General features: G+C 40.4%; 1 protein-coding gene and 1 long non-coding RNA gene across 3 annotated transcripts in view; one reads left to right on the forward strand and one right to left on the reverse strand.

The window, feature by feature from the left end:
• The window catches only part of LOC138971578 (RNA cytidine acetyltransferase-like), a 36,382-nt gene extending 18,198 nt beyond the window's left edge, over positions 1-18,184 (reverse strand). For both annotated transcript variants that reach the window (XM_070344337.1, XM_070344336.1), the window contains exons 1-12: positions 18,082-18,184; positions 17,787-17,960; positions 16,909-17,000; positions 15,930-16,101; positions 13,741-13,851; positions 12,829-12,890; positions 5,470-5,572; positions 4,599-4,682; positions 4,120-4,253; positions 3,512-3,605; positions 2,236-2,334; positions 445-581 (exon numbers count right to left, since the gene is read on the reverse strand). In XM_070344337.1, coding sequence (XP_070200438.1) covers positions 445-581; positions 2,236-2,334; positions 3,512-3,605; positions 4,120-4,253; positions 4,599-4,682; positions 5,470-5,572; positions 12,829-12,890; positions 13,741-13,851; positions 15,930-16,101; positions 16,909-17,000; positions 17,787-17,921 — 1,223 coding nt within the window. In that variant the 5' untranslated portion in view covers positions 17,922-17,960; positions 18,082-18,184. The remainder of the gene's footprint in view (positions 1-444; positions 582-2,235; positions 2,335-3,511; positions 3,606-4,119; positions 4,254-4,598; positions 4,683-5,469; positions 5,573-12,828; positions 12,891-13,740; positions 13,852-15,929; positions 16,102-16,908; positions 17,001-17,786; positions 17,961-18,081) is intronic.
• LOC138971577 (uncharacterized) lies at positions 7,295-10,758 on the forward strand. Its single transcript, XR_011457299.1, has 2 exons — positions 7,295-7,964; positions 9,415-10,758. It is a non-coding gene; the product is annotated as an uncharacterized lncRNA (long non-coding RNA).
• Positions 18,185-19,760: the final 1,576 nt, after the last annotated feature.

Consider the following 19,760-nt stretch of genomic DNA (forward strand, 5'->3'; position numbering starts at 1 on the left):
TAAAGTGTAGAGGTCATTGGAGGTCACGACTAAACAAAATATGAGCCCGATCGCTTTGATAGTTTCCGAGAAAAGTCCAACGTTAAGGTGGTGTCTACGGACGGCCGGCCGGCCGGCCGGACAGACTAACACTGACCGATTACATAGAGTCACTTTTTCTCAAGTGACTCAAAAAAGCATGTATTGCTTATACAGTAGAACGCCCCCCCCCCCCCCCCCCCTCTTTAAGACCTACAAATCCGAGAAAATCAGGTCTTAAAAAGGAGGGAGTCTTAAAATGGGGGTAAATTTACACAGGTTATGAAAAGAAAGTCTGAGAAAACACAATCTTAAAAGAGAGGGAGTCTTAAATTAGGGCGTCTTAAATGGGGGGGGGGGGGGGGGGGTTCCACTGTATCATTCCCCTTGTAAATACAAATTTATCTGATCTGATCTGACACCCACCCGCTGACAGTGGAGGACAGGAAGACGAGGTACGGCCCCAGCAAGTTCTTGACCAGCGGCAGAGGAATGGCGGCCGCTTCGTCCACACACAGCAACTCTGCCTGTCCCAGCTTGACACTGTCGCTGGGGTGGATGTACTGAAACAGGGTGCACGTGATATATACACTGTCAAAATGAGGGTGATGGAAGATATGATGTATCTGGTTTTAACATTCTACACACAAACACATGCACACACACAAACACAGGGGTGGGCGTTCATGCGATACACACACTTTCACAAAAAATGGGTGAAATTGCCACAGGGGAAAACATTTCATTTTCATTTTCATTACTTTATTGTCCCATCGCTGGGAAATTCGGGTCGCTTCCTCCCAGTGGAAAGCTAGCAGCAACGGAGTCGCGCTACCCAGGTGTCTGCGTGTTTAGGTGTATTCAGCCACCTGCACTTATGGCAGAATGACCAAGGTCTTTTACGTGCCATTGTGATGACACGGGGGTGGGACATGGCTTCCGTCTCTGGGTCTGCACATAAAGTTGACCCGTGTCCGTCCCGGCCCGAATTCGAACCTGCGACCTTCCGATCACAAGTCCAGTGCTCTACCAGCTCAGCTACCGGGCCCCGGTAAGTTGGATGTGAATGCGTGATGTATTGTGTAAAAAAATTCCATCTCACACGGCATAAATAAATCCCTGCGCCTTGAATATGTGCGCGATATAAATTGCATAAAATAAAAATTAAAAAATTAAAAAATAAATCCCTGCGCTTAGAACTGTACCGTATTTGACGGACTACAAGCTGCGACTTTTAAAAAAAAAAAATCGCATTGCGGCTTATAAAAAGATGCGGCTAAAACGTTACCTAAACTTGAATAGCATTCACCTAATGGAAGTCGCCGCGGATTTTCATTTCGCTCGATTAGCGATTACCGGTACTTTATTAGCTCTCTACTCAAGACTCGGCGCTTTTCTCTTTCTTTCGCGAATCTTCGTTTGTCAACAAGTCGTCGTGACAAGATAGCGTACAGAGAAACACCGGATGTATCAGGATCTCACGCGCGCGAGATTTCGTTTTTTTGTGTCTCGCGATAGTTGGAGGAGCGAGAGCCGCCATGTTGTGTTTTCGTCTGCTCGAAATGTGCGCAAAAGTCGTAAATCATCCCAAAAAAGCTTATTCCGGGCGGGACTACATGTGTGTGTTGGTTACAAATTGTGTGTGTGATATTTTTCTTCAAACTTTTTCACTTTTCTTCTTTGTTTCACTTGTTTATTCTCGGAGCCGATTTCGCCAAATACCGTACTTTCGTTTGCCTGGTTGTTTTGATTGATTGACACGATCTGATTATATTTTTTTCGACGGCGGCTAATATAGTGACGCGGCCTATACGTGGCTCGTCCCAATTTTTTTGTTAAAAGTCGGGGGTGCGGCTTATAAAACGGTGCGTCTTGTAATCCGTCAAATACGGTACCCACGGAATACGCGCGATATAAGCCTCATATTGATTGATTGATTGAAGTTCCAACTTACAAATAAATCATAACAAAATGCCCAACGTACACAGAGAACACCCAGGCTGTTCTTTGTCAGTATGTGACTCAGCGAAAGGGTGGTTTTATCACACGTAAAAGACTGGCCAGATATCAGACACACAGAAACTCTACTTCCGCGTGAGATGTGCATACTACATGCATTAACATATCTAAAGGCATATACATGCCTGCACATGAAGGCGTTACTATCAAACTAGAGAAAAAGGCTGATGTTAAAAGCTGTAGTCAGTGAAGCCCAACCTGTATCGTCTGGCGATGACCCCTGGTGACGTTCACCCTCACCACCGCCTTGTTGAAGTCAGGGTTTGTCGACGTGATGATCGTGTAGTCCATGTGTTCCTGCAACGGCACACAAACTACACTTTGGTCACAAGACATAGTTACTGCTAACTTATACTGTAATATGAAAATCAGTTCTTAAAAAGGAAGTTTGTTTGTTTGTTTGTTCGTTCATGGGCTGAAACTCCCACGGCTTTTACGTGTATGACCGTTTTTACCCCGCCATTTAGGAGGAAGCATGCTGGGTATTTTCATGTTTCTATAACCCACCGAACTCTGACATGGATTACAGGATCTCTTTCGTGCGCACTTGGTCTTGTGCTTGCGTGTACACACGGGGGTGTTCGGACACCGAGGAGAGTCTGCACACAAAGTTGACTCTGAGAAATAAATCTCTCGCCGAACGTGGGGACGAACTCACGCTGACAGCGGCCAACTGGATACAAATCCAGCGCGCTACCGACTGAGCTACATCCCCGCCCCATAAAAGGAAGTAAATTTAGACACCATGAACAGAAAATCTTTTTTTTTAAAAGCTATCAAAATGGCGAGGAGGTCTTAAAGGGAAGATACCACTGTATCATTCTAACGTGAACTCATCTTTCTTTATTTGGTGTTTAACGTCGTTTTCAACCACGAAGGTTATATCGCGACGGGGAAAGGGGGGAGATGGGATAGAGCCACTTGTCAATTGTTTCTTGTTCACAAAAGCACTAATCAAAAATTTGCTCCAGGGGCTTGCAACGTAGTACAATATATTACCTTACTGGGAGAATGCAAGTTTCCAGTACAAAGGACTTAACATTTCTTACATACTGCTTGACTAAAATCTTTACAAAAATTGACTATATTCTATAGAAACACTTAACAAGGGTAAAAGGAGAAACAGAATCCGTTAGTCGCCTCTTACGACATGCTGGGGAGCATCGGGTAAATTCTTCCCCCTAACCCGCGGGGGGTACCCATCTTACAGAAACACAAGCTACAAAAACATATGCATCCAATAAAGTTTTGTTTTTTTGGTTGACCCTTACTATCACAGCTTTCCAAGTCCATTTTGACATTTAAATTTTAAACATTCTTTCTAACAAATCACAGAGTGCAAGGTTAAAACGATCATACACATAAAAACCCACTCGTGCAAAAAAAACGCTAAAGTGTACGTCAGAGTTTCAGCCCATGAACTCAGAAGAAGAAAGAGTGCCGGGAGATTTGGATGCAAATATGCAAGTCTCACCTGATAACCCAAAGCATCAAACCCCTTGAAGATGAACTCAAACAGCGTCTTCAGGTTCTCTGGGGATGGTGCAGTCACAAATATGTTGCTGTAGCTGTAACAGACAAACAACAGGCAGATGCTGAATGACGACTTCTTATTTTCAGAGCATGCCTGGTTAGTCAAAGAAAAGCTTGTATATTGTGACACCAACGTTCTGAGCTTCCCTTAACCACCCCAAGTCCTGGCAAAATAAAAGTAAAATTCCACTTGCACATACAGTGGTACCTGCCATGAAAGGACACCCTTGGAACCAGCCAAAAGTGTCCCTACATTGCAGGTGGCCTGTCATGACAGGTAGATTTCGGTAGGAATAATAGACAAAAAGACAACAAAGGGTGTCCTTTTAAGGGAGGTGTCCTCTCACTGGAGGGGCCACACATCACAGGTTCCACTGTTCAACATTTACTATTTGTGTGAATCAGAAAAGATTTTGCTGCACAGAAACAGACAGGATTTTGATGCTTGGTAAGTGTCTGAATGGAGGGATGCTCTTCTCCAATGACAGATCTATTCTTATTTCCAAGGACGTCTATCCAAGACTAAAGAGAAATTAAAGCACCACCCACTCATAGGCCACAGCGGCAGCAATAGCCAACCCCAGTGCTGCCGACTTTCCTCGTCCTCTGCCAGCTGTCATGGCAACCGTAGAGCGCAGACTTTTATCTGCGATGGCATCCACAAACTTCAGCACTGCTTTGCCCTGCAATAGAAACAGAAGTACTAAAAACGACAGCTTAGATTTTTTTTTCCGTGTCAGTGATACAAATTCTTTGACAGAAATTGTAAATTACAGCGACTGCTCCTTATGTTGTTTAACTGTAAATAAACACGCTTTCCTTGCAAATTTTAATTGTGAGTACCGGATAGCTCTATCTACAGCACAAGACAAAACTAAGCCTAAGTAATGATAATTCACTCATCAATAAGAAAACAAAAGAATATCATTGCACTGCCTCTTCGCTTGTTATTCGTAAGAAAACTCGGTGTCATTTTGTCTGCTAACACATGCAACATGTATCAGAGTAACATGGCGCTTAACACTTACCTGGTCTGTCGTCTTGCATTTTTTCACCAGCGGTTCAGTCAACTTTGTTGTGCCTTCAAGCTCTGGCATTTCAACCTTGTCCTCCTGAAATTACAATATATTTGGAATCACTTGCCGCTCAAAGTGCAGAACTAATAATAAAACGGAACATTCCAGCAGCAAATGACCAACGGCAACATATAAACAGCTGTCAAAAGCACTGCACCAGTTACTTTTGCGAACAGATTCTGAACAGACTTCAATCTAATGAGCATGATTGTGTTAGTATGTGAAACAACTTTCAAACAAATAAGCCAAAGGAAGAAGCCTCCTATAAAAAAAAAAAAGTTGAACATGCCCTAGCGACCACCTTTCAATAACGACCACCAGCCCACAACAACCACCCAAAGGAATCCCTGATAAGTTTTTTCCCCGATTCATTCATGTTTCCATAGCGACCACCTGTCTACAAGTACCACTTTTCGTCAATCCCTTGGGTGCTCGTTATAAACAGGTAGAGTATACATAGACATTTATTCCTCAGCAAAGTGGAACATCTTAAACCTTTATATAAAAAAAACACCATAAATATGTATACATATAAAATGTGCCAAAAATGTATGAAAACCATTAACAAGGCTGAACAAATCAAAACTGAACATGAATGAAAGCATTTGTGGATAACACACAAACCAACAAACAAAAATCAAATATACTGCCAACCTTCCAAATTTCATAGCAAGGTATATTATAGTAACGTTTAATTATGACAAAACAATACGATAAAGTTACTGTATCATATTGTTTTGTCACAATTAAACATTCCTATAACATACCTTGTTTGTTGTTTAACACAAACAAACACACATCCATCTCTTTGAGGAATACTGACCAGTGACCTGGGAACAACAGGCTCAATGGTATTCTGTGAGAGAACATTGAGCTTGTCATCCAGCACCATGCAAGTTTGACATGTCGACAGTGAGCGCATAAACCTGCCAAAATAATGGTACTATTAAACATGGTACACAAAACACTTTAATTATGGTAAAAAATACCCCCCTCCCCCCCTGGAAAATGTGTAAGCCCAAAATTACTTATCTTCAAGAGTTTTGAGTCTGCCAAATTTCACTCTGAAGCCTCCAGGAGCATCAAATACATACAAAATACGATTCTAGAAGTTTTATAAATGGACACCATATTTATGAAAATAAAATTGTTCAATAAACTAGATTCCCCCAAGGGAATTGAAAAGTTGTATCCACCTAAAGGCCCTACCCATGACTATTAAATCGTGGTAAACCATTCAATAGTGACTAGAAAATCAACAAATCGTCTTCAAACGTACACATGCAAAATCAATCAATCAATCAATGAGGCTTATATCGGGCATATTCCGTGGGTACAGTTCTAGGCGCTCTGCAGTGATGCCGTGTGAGATGAAATTTTATACGGCCAATAATTGCAGCCATTTCGGCGCATATTTACCTTTCACGGCCTATTATTCCAAGTCACACGGGTATAGGTAGACAATTATTAACTGTGCCTAAGCAATTTTGCCAGGAAAGACCCTTTTGCCAATCGTGGGATCTTTAACGTGCACACCCAATGTAGTGTACACGGGGGGGAGTTCGGACACCGAAGAGAGTCTGCACACAAAGTTGACTCTGAAATAAATTTCCGCCGAACCTGGGATCGAACTCACGCTGACAGCGGCCAACTGAATACAAATCCAGCGCGCTACCAACTGAGCTATATCCCCGCCCCAAAATCTGTGACTATAATTTGTTTTGTGCCAATGGAACAAAAAGAGCGAGAGACACAAACACCACACATTCCACTGTATTCTATAATACTGGGATTCCTGCAAGATCAGCCACTCTGCGAGCGCCCACGTTTCCTGCTCCCCGCTAAATAAAGATGACCTCTACTCTCCCGCGCGGCAGGCATGACGCGCTGATTGAGGTCAAGTCTTCTGAAACGTGTCTGTGAAAATGCCGGTCTGTGAAAAATACGTGTTTCTTGGTGTGAAAAAGGGATCGTTTCAGTGACTTGCGCTTTGGATTATGTTCATCTTGTATATTTTGTTACTTGAATATACAGGCATTGTCTTGGTGCAAACTAGAGTTTTGCAATTCCACTCGTTTTGTTTGATTTTGTGGTAATACTAATATCACTGGCACTCATGCCTTGTTCTTTGTTCCTGTTAAAAGAAACAGAATTTGCGCCTTGTATATCAGTTTATAATCACACTGAATACTGATAACAGCCACCGACTGTGTTTTTATTTTGCCATCAGTAAGTACTTTGTCTTAACTGTGTGATAGATTGAAAACAAGTTTTGCAACAGGTGTTTGTGTATGATTTCTGGAGCAGTTTTGTGCGGTAACTTTTGTTAATTAACCCACGCGCAGGTTCTCGGAACAGGCACTCGCTACAGTACGCTATTATATGCAGCTCTGTTGACTGTCGTGCATTTCATCTTGTTTGTTTTGTTTTGTGTTTTTCCCCTTCTTTTTTGTTCTTAAGCATGTGACGTGTTTATTCTTAAATTAATGTTGTGACTGTAATTGTGCTTATGTTCTTGCCTGTCTGTATGTGTGAACATGGATTTGCTTGTTTATTTGTGTTTTTGTTTGTTTTTCTTCCAAAAATGTACAGAGTGTGTGTGTGTGTGTGTGTGTGAGTGAATGTGATCCCGCCGGAAAGAGTGTGTTTAAGGGCAGACCGGGTAGGCAAAATGAGTTATTTTTGGTCTCATACACCTTTTTGGGGTTGTTGCATTTTTCACACCTTTGAACATCCTGGAATGCATTCAATAATCTGCTTTTGTCATTTTAGACATGTATTCATGTAAATAAAACCATTTTCAAACCGATGTTTTGTTGTTTTTGTCTGTGTTTTATCAAAAAAATCAAAAAAATGGTCTACTTTGGATACTCCGTGCTGGTAAATGTGCGCACATGACATGACCCTTCGCTGTTCAAACTGTGTGGAAATTTCCGTTCTTCAAGATGACGTCATCACCGTTGGGGAATTTCCGTTGACATAGGCACAAAGAGAGAGAATCCGTTCCAACCGAAACCCCGGAATTAATATATGCAAATATATGTAGGTCAAAGGCATTTGGCGCAAGCGCAGTAGACAACTTATCAGTCCCCCGGTGTCAACAAATCCATGACTTTTTCACCGATTCAGCAGCATTTTTCAAAGTTTTGAGCTGCGGAGAACAACCCTAACATTGGAAATGTTCGGCATAGTGGCAAGAAATATCAGAGAAAGATGAACCAGCAGCAGCGAACAGTAGAAGGAAGTAACAACACTCCGAAATGAACCAACATGATCGAATTGAAGCAGACGACATTCTAAGATTCTTGACTCGACGAGGTGGGTTTTGCTTCTTTCTCTTTTCGATCTTGTTTGTTTGACAACGTGATTTATTGCACATTGTTATGTTGTTGTTGTTGTAAGAATGTGTTAGGGTTTGCAGGTAAATGATAAACAGTTTGTGTCTGAAGTATTTTGCGGGTTTCTTGATCCAATTTACTGACCATGCCGCCGCCGCAACCCCCTCCCCCGCCCCTCCCTCCCTCGATCATCTCTGTGATATCGTCTTCACAACCCCTATTTTATTGTTCTTCGCTGGCCAGTCCTTGAGAGCTTACTATGGTGTAACATGTCATCATTATTCTTTGTCTGTGGTTAAACTGAGAAGCAGCATCTGAGCGATGTACGACTGACACAGTTTCTGTTTCTGGTCATTGACCGTAGGAAAATAAGTACCCTACTAGAGAGCGTTCTCTAATTCTAAAGGATTGGTTTACACCAGCATGGCTGACCAACCTATCATTGACAGCAATATTGTTGTCAAATCTTTTCCATTAACTAAGGAATAAAAAAATAGATCCAATTTACTTCACCAAAGAAAAAAAAAGAGTTAAACTAAAGGACTGGGGATGCAACTCATGAATCAAAAGCATAAAGATCACCTGCAAACAGTGCTAGGTTTAGGAAATCTGAAAATGTATACACACACACAGAACACACACACACACACACACACACACACACACACACACACACACACACACACACACACACACACACACACACACAAAACAGACAAGAAACAAGCAAATACATAGCAAGTGTGATGAAATGAATTAATTTTAAAAGAAAAATATGAAAAGAAAGGAAGAAAGAAAGAAAATAATTCAGCTAGTTTCAGTATTAGTTCCTGTGTGTATCATTGTATGTGATTGTGTGGTTACTCAAATCCCATTGTAAACTTGACATGTAAATTTTGTGATAGGGGCTGGTATGTATATATATATGAGATAACCTTCTGTGAGGTTTAGTGTGTGACAGGGTGAGAATACTTTGATTTCTTTTGCTTTTTCGTGGCTGCTTTTATTTTCAATTATTTATCATTATATATATTAAAACATACACTTTTTTGTCATTAAGTTGTGTGTGTTTGGGTATTAATAAGTAGTGCAAATCCACATGTAATGAGTATGAGTCACTGTTAAATTAATGAATGTCTTTTGTGTGTGTGTGTGTGTGTGTGTGTTCGTCAACCGACATATGTGGGTACGAGCCGCTGAGGTGGTTGTAAGAAAACCCGCCTGGTTCAGTGGTTGGGGGCTGATTGGGATTTCTGATTTACCGGCCTAGCCAAAAAGTTGAGGTACACCCCATGTAACATGGTCATTTGCAAAATAAAGTACAAGCACTTGTTGACGTTTATATTGAGTCTTAAAATTTGCAGCTTATTACAAACAAAAAACATGGACAGTTGTATCAAATATTAAATCAGTGTTTGTATATTTATTAGGTTGGAGCAAGGGGAGAACCAGTCCTCCTGTGGTGGCAGCGAGGAGAAAGATTGACCTGATGGAAAAGTTTGCTAAACCGGAACTACCCTCTTCCACAGCAGAAACATCAGCTTTGCCATCTTCTGACCAACCATAAGAAGATACAGATACTTTGCCATCTTCTGACCCATCACAAGCAGATATGGATACTGGTACTGTGCAACGTCACTCCGCTGACATGTGTTGGGCTTTTGTCAACATTGATCAGCTCAATCTATTGCTGAAAGGTCTATATCCTGTACTGAATGCTTGTCTGATAGCAGTCTGATTATGAAAGAAGGTGATGCATCAGCCCAAGGATTTGCACAGGCCCTGCATCTGGAGTGCATATGAGTGTCCATTCAAGTCTGCAGTTGTTTACTCTTCTCCCGGTGTTTGCAACGCTTCGGGTGGTAAAGTTGCATTTAAAATAATCCGCGTATGACCATGTTGGTACATGGAAAGGGACATTCAGCTTTACAGAAATTTGCTGCAGTGTTAGGATTGAGCACAGAAATACTGTAATTAAAATGTTGCAACTTTTGAATGGCTTGATAGCTTTGTTCCATTTGTGTATATATAATTATGTAATGCTGTTGATGATTTGTGAAGCATCATTTCTATGCAATGGAATAAGAAATCAGTGCATCCGTTGGGTTTTTATGAGTCTGACAGTTTGGTTCTGATCAATATTTTCATATCAGCACAAACACAGATAATTGACTTTTTTAATGTTTTCATATGATTTTTTTTTAAATTAAAAAAATCTGATAATTTGATTATCAAATCATTTCCCCTTCATAGTTAAAGTGTTATTCTGGTTAAAAAAAAACACCCCATTAATTCAAGCTCTACTGTGGTACTAGTTTACCGGGGTACTAGTGAGACTCTTTTACATGCTGTTTTCTCTACATGTAATTTGAGACAAAATGTGGTAATTAAAATGTTGTAACTTTTGAATGGCTAGATGGATTTGTTCCAATTTTGTATATGTTGTTTATGATTTGTGAAGCACCATTTCTGTGCATGGAATAAGAATACAGTGGATTCCTTGTGTTTTTATGAGTCCGACAGTTTCGTTTTGATTCATATCTGCACTAACATAGATGAGTTTTCAAATGATTTTTTAAAAAAAGTCCGGATAATTTGATCGTCAAATCATTTCCCCATCATAGTAAAGTGGTCATTCTGATAAAAACATATGAATTCAGGGTGCACTGTGCTACTTGTTTTTGTATGTACTGGTTCAAATCTTTAAAATGCTGTTTTCTCTGAATGTAATTTTCAGACAAAACGCTACAATTAAAATGTTGCAACTTTTGAAAGGCTTGATGGATTTGTTCAGTTTTTGTATATGTTGTTTATGAGTTGTACAGCATCAGTTCTGTGCATGGAATAAGAGTTCAGTGCATTGGTTGGGTTTTTATGAGTCTGACAGTTAGGATCTCATGTATTTTTCTTATCAGAACTGAACCGGTAACTGAAAATGCTAAATTAAAATAATATATTGCTTAGAAATGCTTTTCGATGCACAGAATTATTAAACACACACATATTGCTGCAAAGAAGAAAAATTGGATCAAAACATGCACTGGTTCACAAACTGCAACATTTTTAAAAAAGCACATTTTATAACGTTTTTTTCACATTTTGGTGAATAAAACCCCCAAAAATTGCTTTTCACTCAAAATTTAAAATGGTTTCCCTTAATTAGGTTATTCTGCTTGCAAAAATCAAACAAGCAGCAAGCTGTTTCCAAAATAAAAAAAAAAAGTGCCCGCCTACCCTGTCTCCCCTTAACTCACAATTGAACTGTTTATTTTGAAATTACGCTCACTCTATTCCATTAAAGTGCACGTCATCTTCTTTTTTTTAAGCATCTCAGAAAAATAACAACCCCAACTGTTGTGCTGTGTTGTTTTGTTTCGTTTTGTCTGTTCTGTTTTGTTTGCGATAATGAAACAAACGTTAAATTGTCGTCGGATCGACGAGTTTTGTTTCCTGTGGTATACAAGTTTGTGAGAACAGTAGAGAAAACAGAGTCTGTGTTGAAAAACTTCCAAATCAACTTGTGTGCTGCTATGGGATTACTGATGTATGGCGCTGCAATGATACCAGTCAAAAGTCGTGTATAGGAGTGGCCGTCAGGTAGGCTTTTTGTTTTATTCACATGCAGCTAACAATTTGCATGAACATGTATTGAAAGACCGTTTTTTCTTTATTTTATATTACAGACATTACATGCACTATTTTGAATTATATAAACGCAAAACAAATTTCACATGCGCACCATACGCATGCCTATAATATGTATGTAAATACGACTGTATATACTCTGTTGTTTGTATATATTTTGTAAAGTGTTGTACATATATCAGTGTACTTAGGGATTACCTTGGTCTTTTTTAAATTATTTTGTGTTCTTTTATTGTGGCACACTGATTCAGATGTTTTGTTTACTGTACGTGTTGTCTTCTGTCCGCTTATAGATTGTGCCGTGCTTTGAGATGTTGGGTTTTCTGTTGATTTAACTGAAGCATCAATGTGTTTTTCAGATCTGTAAAGTATGGGATAATTATGTACTTGAATATAACTGACAAGTAAGTATCCTCTGTGTTGTCGTCTGCTAAATATTATGGCACTTCGCGGGAGTTCCGGATGTTAAAGCGGAAGCAGGTGTTTATTATCAGCAGCTCACAGAGTGATTGCCAGTACACAGCGAGCGAGCCAGCCTTCGGCATCAGCTTATCGCTGTGTTTGCCAGCCGCCCGCGGCGAATTCAGCATTTCTCAGTTCAAGCGCCAGTGGCAGTGTGTGGGAAAGACAGGGAAGGAGGAAGGGAGAGAGTAATAGGCGGGATGGAGGTTGCTTTGGCAAGCTATTTTTAACTCCAGCTGAGCGTGCATGGAATGGAATAGTGTGATTCCCATCAGTTCACCAAACAATATTTTCCTTCTTTGTTTGGGGGGTCCTTTGTTTTAATTTGATATTGCTTTGAAACTTGGGAATATGTGAAAGACACACCTTTACACAGCCCTGAAAGTCCAAAGAATGGTCCACTAGCCTTTGGCTAGTGCTTCTGAAATTTTACTAGCCCACCAAAAAGATTGTTTACTCGCATTTGGCGAGTAGATGAACATTTCTACTCGCCATTTACATGTTTCTACTCGCCATGGCAAGTAAAATACTTGCCACTTTCAGGCCTGTTACAATCAGACTCACATCATGAAAAAAAAAAGGTACCCATGCATATACGAGGCCCCTCATCCTGCAAAGGACATCCCCAAATGGTCTCTTGATATATTATTGTTACAAAACCATTTCTGAAAGGACACATGCAATTTCGGGGCACGGTTGGTTGTTCCCAAATCACAGGTAACACATAACGTACTCACCTTTGGTTGAAGCGAGCCACAACATCTTGATGTGATTCTGTTCTGTAGCGATCATGGACATCCTGGGAAAAAGTAAATAATTCACAAATTATGATTTAGCTCCAATAAAAACACAAATGAAACTTGAAAGTCACACTACATAGCTATCGCAGAGCGATTTGCTAAAACAGAACCCTAAAAACATTCTGAAGTCATATGCAGGGATGGCCAAATCGTCCACCCGATCAGCGGGCGAGTAAAACAATCCGCCGGGCTAGTTGAAACCGCCTGGCAACTCGCTCGGCTGGCCAGGGAAAATGCTGGTCAAATGCAAAACTTCTGGTTGTACTGTTTAGTTTTAAAGTGTTATAAATGCTGCAGATGCAGCAACTGTGGTATGTACCGGGACAGCGAATTGGCGGGCTAGTGACTTTCTTGAGGTTACTCGCCTGGCTGGCAAGTGTAAATTTTGAGATTTTGCCATCCCTGCACATGGTTGGCTATTATTTAGGTCTATCACTGTAAACAGAATGCAGTAATAACCTCATGTCTTTACACACTGACTGTTCCATCAACATTTTCATGCATGCACACGAACAAACAAAATTACGCTAAACAACACAACAGCTTAGGCCTAAAAAAAAAATAGGTGTGGTTACGGTAACCCGACCTACCCTATTTTTAGGGGCCGACCCCATAACTTTTTATTACATTTGTCAAAAAAGAAGAAGAAAAAAAAAATGAAAACAAGTGCAGAAAACGCCATGAAAGCGAAAGCGCCCGAGTCGCACACTTATTTCCCTGTCAAGTAGGTTTAATTTGTACACATTAGAAAAAAAAGTTTAAAAAAAAAAAAGTGATTGCCTACCTTCCTACCCTATTTTTTTTGGCTATGTTACCGTAACCACACCTTTTTTTGTTTTTTGGCCTTACCATCTTCAATGAACTGAGCTGCTTGTTGGGAAGTAACACCACAACCAAACCTCCTCCTTCGATAGTTTCTATGGAGCGTGCCAGCAGGTTGGGTGTCATGGCTTCAAAGTCCTGAAAAGAGAAATATTTCACTTTGTAACAAAGACTTCCATCATTGCAGTTGTTGTTTCACACACTGCATGAAGCATTGTTTTGGTATGTGAAGTGTTAATGAGCAAACAATACGGCAAAGCCTAAAACATTTCAGAGTTGAAAACAGCACAATAGAACCTGTACAAAGCTTAACGTTCACAGTAAAAGCCCTCAACCATTCTGCAAAAAAATGCAGGCAACTGATCTCAACTAACACCTGGGTAGCGCAATTTTATGTTGCTGCTAGATTTCCACTGAAAAGAATTTTTCAGCAATGGGAGATAAAGTCATAAAAATCAAAATATGTGTTAGGACGAGAAACTCGGCCTCACAGTCCCTTTTCAATAAATAATAAAATACAAAAGGTTTCAAATAATATTAAGACAGTCTCTTTTCAGTAAATAATAAAATACAAAAGGTTACAAATAATATTAACACATACATTTTCTCTGACTCTCTTCACATACATGTAGTACCATACAAGAGCTGCTTCCTTTCCAAAATGAAGCAATTGGTAATTAGACAGGTTTTGATTTTCTATGTCAAGCCAATTGTTAAGGCAAGTCCAATTTTCATTGGTTCTCTTTTGTAACCTACTCACTAGCAGTCATTTGGTCATGTTGAGGCAATAAGCTACTAATATAAATCCATACAGTGGAACAATTTAAGACCCCCCAATTTAAGACTTCCTCCCTTTTAAGGCCTTTTTTTTTTAGACTTTCTGTTCATAACCTCTGTAAATATACCCCCTTTTTAAGACTCCCTCCTTTTTACATTTAGTCAAGTTTTGACTAAATGTTTTAACATAGAGGGGGAATCGAGACGAGGGTCGTGGTGTATGTGTGTGTGTCTGTCTGTGCGTGTGTGTGTTTAGAGCGATTCAGACCAAACTACTGGACCGATCTTTATGAAATTTGACATGAGAGTTCCTGGAAATGATATCCCCGGACGTTTTTTTCTTTTTTTCGATAAATACTTTTGATGACGTCATATCCGGCTTTTTGTAAAAGTTGAGGCGGCACTGTCACACCCTCATTTTTCAATCAAATTGATTGAAATTTTTGTAAAGCAATCTTCGACGAAGGCCGGACTTCGGTATTGCATTTCAGCTTGGTGGCTTAAAAATTAATTAATGACTTTGGTCATTAAAAATCTGAAAATTGTAATAATTTTTTTTTTTATATAAAACGATCCAAATTTACGTTCATCTTATTCTACATCATTTCCTGATTCCAAAAACATATAAATATGTTATATTTGGATTAAAGACAAGCTCTGAAAATTAAAAATATAAAATTATGATCAAAATTAAATTTCCGAAATCGATTTAAAAACAATTTCATCTTATTCCTTGTCGGTTCCTGATTCCAAAAACATATAGATATGATATGTTTGGATTAAAAACACGCTCAGAAAGTTAAAACGAAGAGAGGTACAGAAAAGCGTGCTATGCAGCACAGCGAAACCACTACCGCGCTGAACAGGCTCGTCAGTTTCACTCCGTTTTGCACAAGCGGCGGACTACGGTCATTGTGAAAAAATGCAGTGCGTTCAGTTTTATTCTGTGAGTTCCACAGCTTGACTAAATGTAGTAATTTCGCCTTACGCGACTTGTTATGACCTGATTTTGTCAGAGTTTTGGAGGTCTCAAAAAGGGTGTTCCATTGTACCAGCAGTTGCAACATTTGTCTGGGCGGGGATGTAGCTCAGTCGGTAGCGCGCTGGATTTGTATCCAGTTGGCCGCTGTCAGCGTGAGTTCGTCCCCACGTTCGGCGAGAGATTTATTTCTCAGAGTCAACTTTGTGTGCAGACTCTCCTCGGTGTCCGAACACCCCCGTGTGTACACGCAAGCACAAGACCAAGTGCGCACGAAAAAGATCCTGTAATCCATGTCAGAGTTCGGTGGGTTATAGAAACACGAAAATACCCAGCATGCTTCCCCCGAAAACGGCGTATGGCTGCCTAAATGGCGGGGTAAAAACGGTCATACACGTAAAAGCCGTGGGAGTTTCAGCCCATGAACGAACAAACAAACAAACAAGCAACATTTGTTTACCTGCAGCACTGCCATTCCATAGGTGTTTCCCAGAATTTTGTGTGTCTCAGCGTAGTAGCAGTAGCGGATGTTTGTGCCGGCAATGAAGAGCTCGAACTGGTCATCTGTGTTGACGTCCACCCGCCCGCTTTTGATCTTCTTGTCCAACTTCTTCATGCGCTTCTTGCGGTGGCTGCAGAAAAAAAGAAACGCAAACATATATTGCGGATGAATCGATATGTGAATCTAACTTGGACTATGGTATTATCTACCAAGGGAAAAAATGAACCCACGAAGAGGTCTGCAAGAAGCTGTGGGGGCTCGCAACATCGCCGCCGCGGACTGGAGACTTCGCTTCAGGCTGGATTGGAGATTTAGCATGGCTGGGAACGCAGAAGAAGAGCCCACTAAATTCAGCAACTTTAGGAGGGGGCCAGCTTTCATATTATGTTAAAATTACCATTTGCACTTCAATTTCCTGCATCAAGATTTCTATAAAGAAAACATATGAGATAGCTTTAAAGATCATTGTCTCAGTGCTTTGAAAACACAAACACATGAAAGAAGCATGAAGAGAGAAAAAAGGGGGTAGACCATACAAGTATTTACGGCAGCTCACTTTCCCCAGGGAGCAAGCAGCCTGAACTTTCTGACCTCTGACAATATATAATAAATACACGAAGATATTCTTCTTTATGACTGAGTCACTAGCTGGAAAAGGCTTATTGTACAAAACTCAAATCTAACCAGCAACATGTGTGTCTGCCATTTCTCTATTTTTGACACTGTTCTACACATGTGAATCGTCAATCTGTAGATCTTCCTTCTGTTCTGTCGTCTGTCTTCTTCTTTTTTCTGTGTTTTGTGCCTGAGGAAGACCCCAGTGGACGAAACGTCGTGCTCTGTTCTTCGTATCCTCTCCGTCAAACACGTGAGTACAGTATTGTTTGGTCTGTTTAACACTGTTCTGCACCATAGATTTTGTGTGTGCAAAAGGTACCTGCTGAAGCCCAGCTCTTTCTTGTAGCACCACAGGACTGAGGGCCTGGCTTTGATCATCGCCTTAGACAACATGTGGTGAAGAAACACAACCTGCAAATCAAACAAAGACATGTATACATGCGGTACATGTATGACATTGACACAAACAGCCCTCAGTCTTTCTATGTTCAATTCTTTATGGGACAGGTTGGAAGTGTAGAGGCCCACACTGCCACGCAAAAACAGTTCATCTCATTCTCAGCGTGTCAGATCTGGTCAGGATGGAGAGGATTAATTGGAGGAGAGTGAGAAAGAACAACATTAGGAAAAAGCTATACACTTCGAGTGTATACAGAATCGATAGGTCTGTATACACTCCAACAATAAAAAGCTCTGTTACAACTCTAAGCCAATAAAATGCCCCCTTACAAGTCGTTAGGAAGTAGCCAATGAAAAATTAGTCTGATGTATTGACTTCCGCCATCTCTTTATTGGAGTGTATACAGGCCTGGCAATAATGTACACTCACATGGTATACAATCATTTCTAGGTCGATACACACTCCGACAATAAACTGCTGTGTAGCATCAGTTTTGTGTGTTTGTTTTTGTCTGTGTTTGTCCCTAGCGTACTATGATACCATGAATCGAAAGTGAAGCGTTCCTTCGCAAAATGGCGTCAAATGACACTCCGAGTGTTGATGCGGTTCAGTGTCTGGTCTTATCTGTACACCCCGAGAATGTAATCTACGTTACAGCAAAGGCCGTGCAGCATCAGCTATATTTTCGTTTTTATCTCTTATAATCAACTGCTCTGCGTTCCTATCGCAAAGTGGTGTCGAATGGCAAATTCGCCAACCAACCGTGAGTTAACGCCGGAGTGAGATCATTAACAAACCTGATCCTTTCCGTGATCCCCGACGACGACAAACATGGACCGATGCTGTTTTGCAACCCCATTTTCGATCAGGATGCGAATGCGATTATCCACTTTCAGCAAGTTGCTCGTCTTCCTGCCTTTTTCTTCTTCCATTCTGTTCTTCGAGTTCAAGGATTCAGGCGATTCCTAAAACTTAAAGAAAGAAAGGAGAATTACTTCAAATTCAACTAAAAAGAGGTTAGGCAAAGCAATACCGTGTCTTGACTCTCAACCCTTTGTGGAGGTGAAAATGGTGCTAATCTTCACGCATTACCTTATTCTGTATGTGCCCTAATGCACTTCGTGTAGTGTTGTTTTCACCCGTCTTCCAACACGTGTTGTTGCTTTGCGTTCTACGGGCGGAAACGTCTCAAAACCGCAAGCTGAAGCGAACGCACCAAAATAACAACCTCTTACCTTAAAAGGAAAGCGGTACTTCTTTTACCCGGAATCGACCAAAATCGACCGGAATCGACCAAAATCGACCGGAATCGACCGAAATCGACCGGAATCGACCGAAATCGACCGGAATCGACCGAAATCGACCGGAATCGACTTACACATCTCTCTGGTATAATATATATCTCTCTCTTTCACCCTCTCTTTCTCCCTGATGAGCATGATGTTGAGAAAGTGCAAGCTGCACTATACCACTTAATTCACATCAATCAACTCGCAATTTACCTCAATGCAATGCATTTTGTGTACATATGTATAATGTGTTTTCACTTTAGTTATCTTTAAAAATGTAGAATTTTAGTTTTCTATTTTCTATTTTGTATCTTGTATTTTTATTTCAATTTTGGCTCACGTAAGTGTAGCCTATGCGATCGTAACTTTGTCTGTCTGTGCGTGCGTGCGTGCGTGCGTGCGTATGTGCGTATGTGCGTGGGTATGTCTGTGGTAGAAACTCTAACATTTGAAGACGTCACATTACATTGACGTCACATTATGACGTCACGCGAAGGAAGTACTGAAAGTCTCGGTCATTATTATTAGTTTGAGCGGGCCGAGACTAGTTGGCAGTCGTGTCCCTGCAAGTAGGCTACATGCAGACAGACAGATCTAGATCTAGTGTCTCGCTTTCTTGCACAGTTTCACCTATGCTCTTTCTGTGTTTGTGTGTGTGTGTGTGTGTGTGTGTGTGTGTATGTGTGTGTGTGTGTGTGTGTGTGTGTGTGTGTGTGTGTGTGTGTGTGTGTGTGTGTGTGTGTGTATGTGTGTGTGTTACTGTTTGTCGATTTCTTACGTGAGCCTTGATGGCTTCGCCTCTTGTTGTAGTTAGTCCCTCTTTAGGGCGAGGGCTGGATGTAAAAAAGCAGACCACTGCTTAATCTACTACCCTCGTTAAATAAAGAATTGTCATTGTCATTGTCATTGTCCCTGTCAGTACAGCCAAAATATTTAATAACAATGTCAAATAATGTAATGAAAACCACAGCACACTACTAATAAAAATGGTATAATCAGAGATGTGATACATCTCTTTGGTATAAAATCTCTCTCTCTTTCTCTCTCCCCCTTTTTCTTCAGTTCTCTCCCTTTCTTTGTCTCTCTGTCTCTGTCTCTCAGTCTGTCTCATCGATATTTACTCCCAAAACTTTGTGATCTTCTACTTCCGCTATTGCATCGTTGCCAATTAATAAGGAATGAGGATTATTCTTGATGTTTTGTGAACGGCGATGACGCCTTTATTTGATTTGAATCGTTCTTTTAAGGGCAAAATATTAAGTTTTTTTTATAATCGTCGAAAACAAGAATGGATTGTTTCAATAGAACTGAGTTTGTGTGGATCAAGAAAGTGTTTTTATATTCTGTTTAACAAATATATTTCCCTCGACATGGTTTTACACAACGATCTAACATGATGGGTCCAAGATAAATTATTATCGATATTTACTCCCAAAACTTTGTGATCTACTTCTGCTATTGCATCGTTGCCAATTAATAAGG

This window comes from Littorina saxatilis, linkage group LG7 (assembly GCF_037325665.1).
Source record: "Littorina saxatilis isolate snail1 linkage group LG7, US_GU_Lsax_2.0, whole genome shotgun sequence".
Lineage (NCBI taxonomy): Eukaryota > Metazoa > Mollusca > Gastropoda > Littorinimorpha > Littorinidae > Littorina > Littorina saxatilis.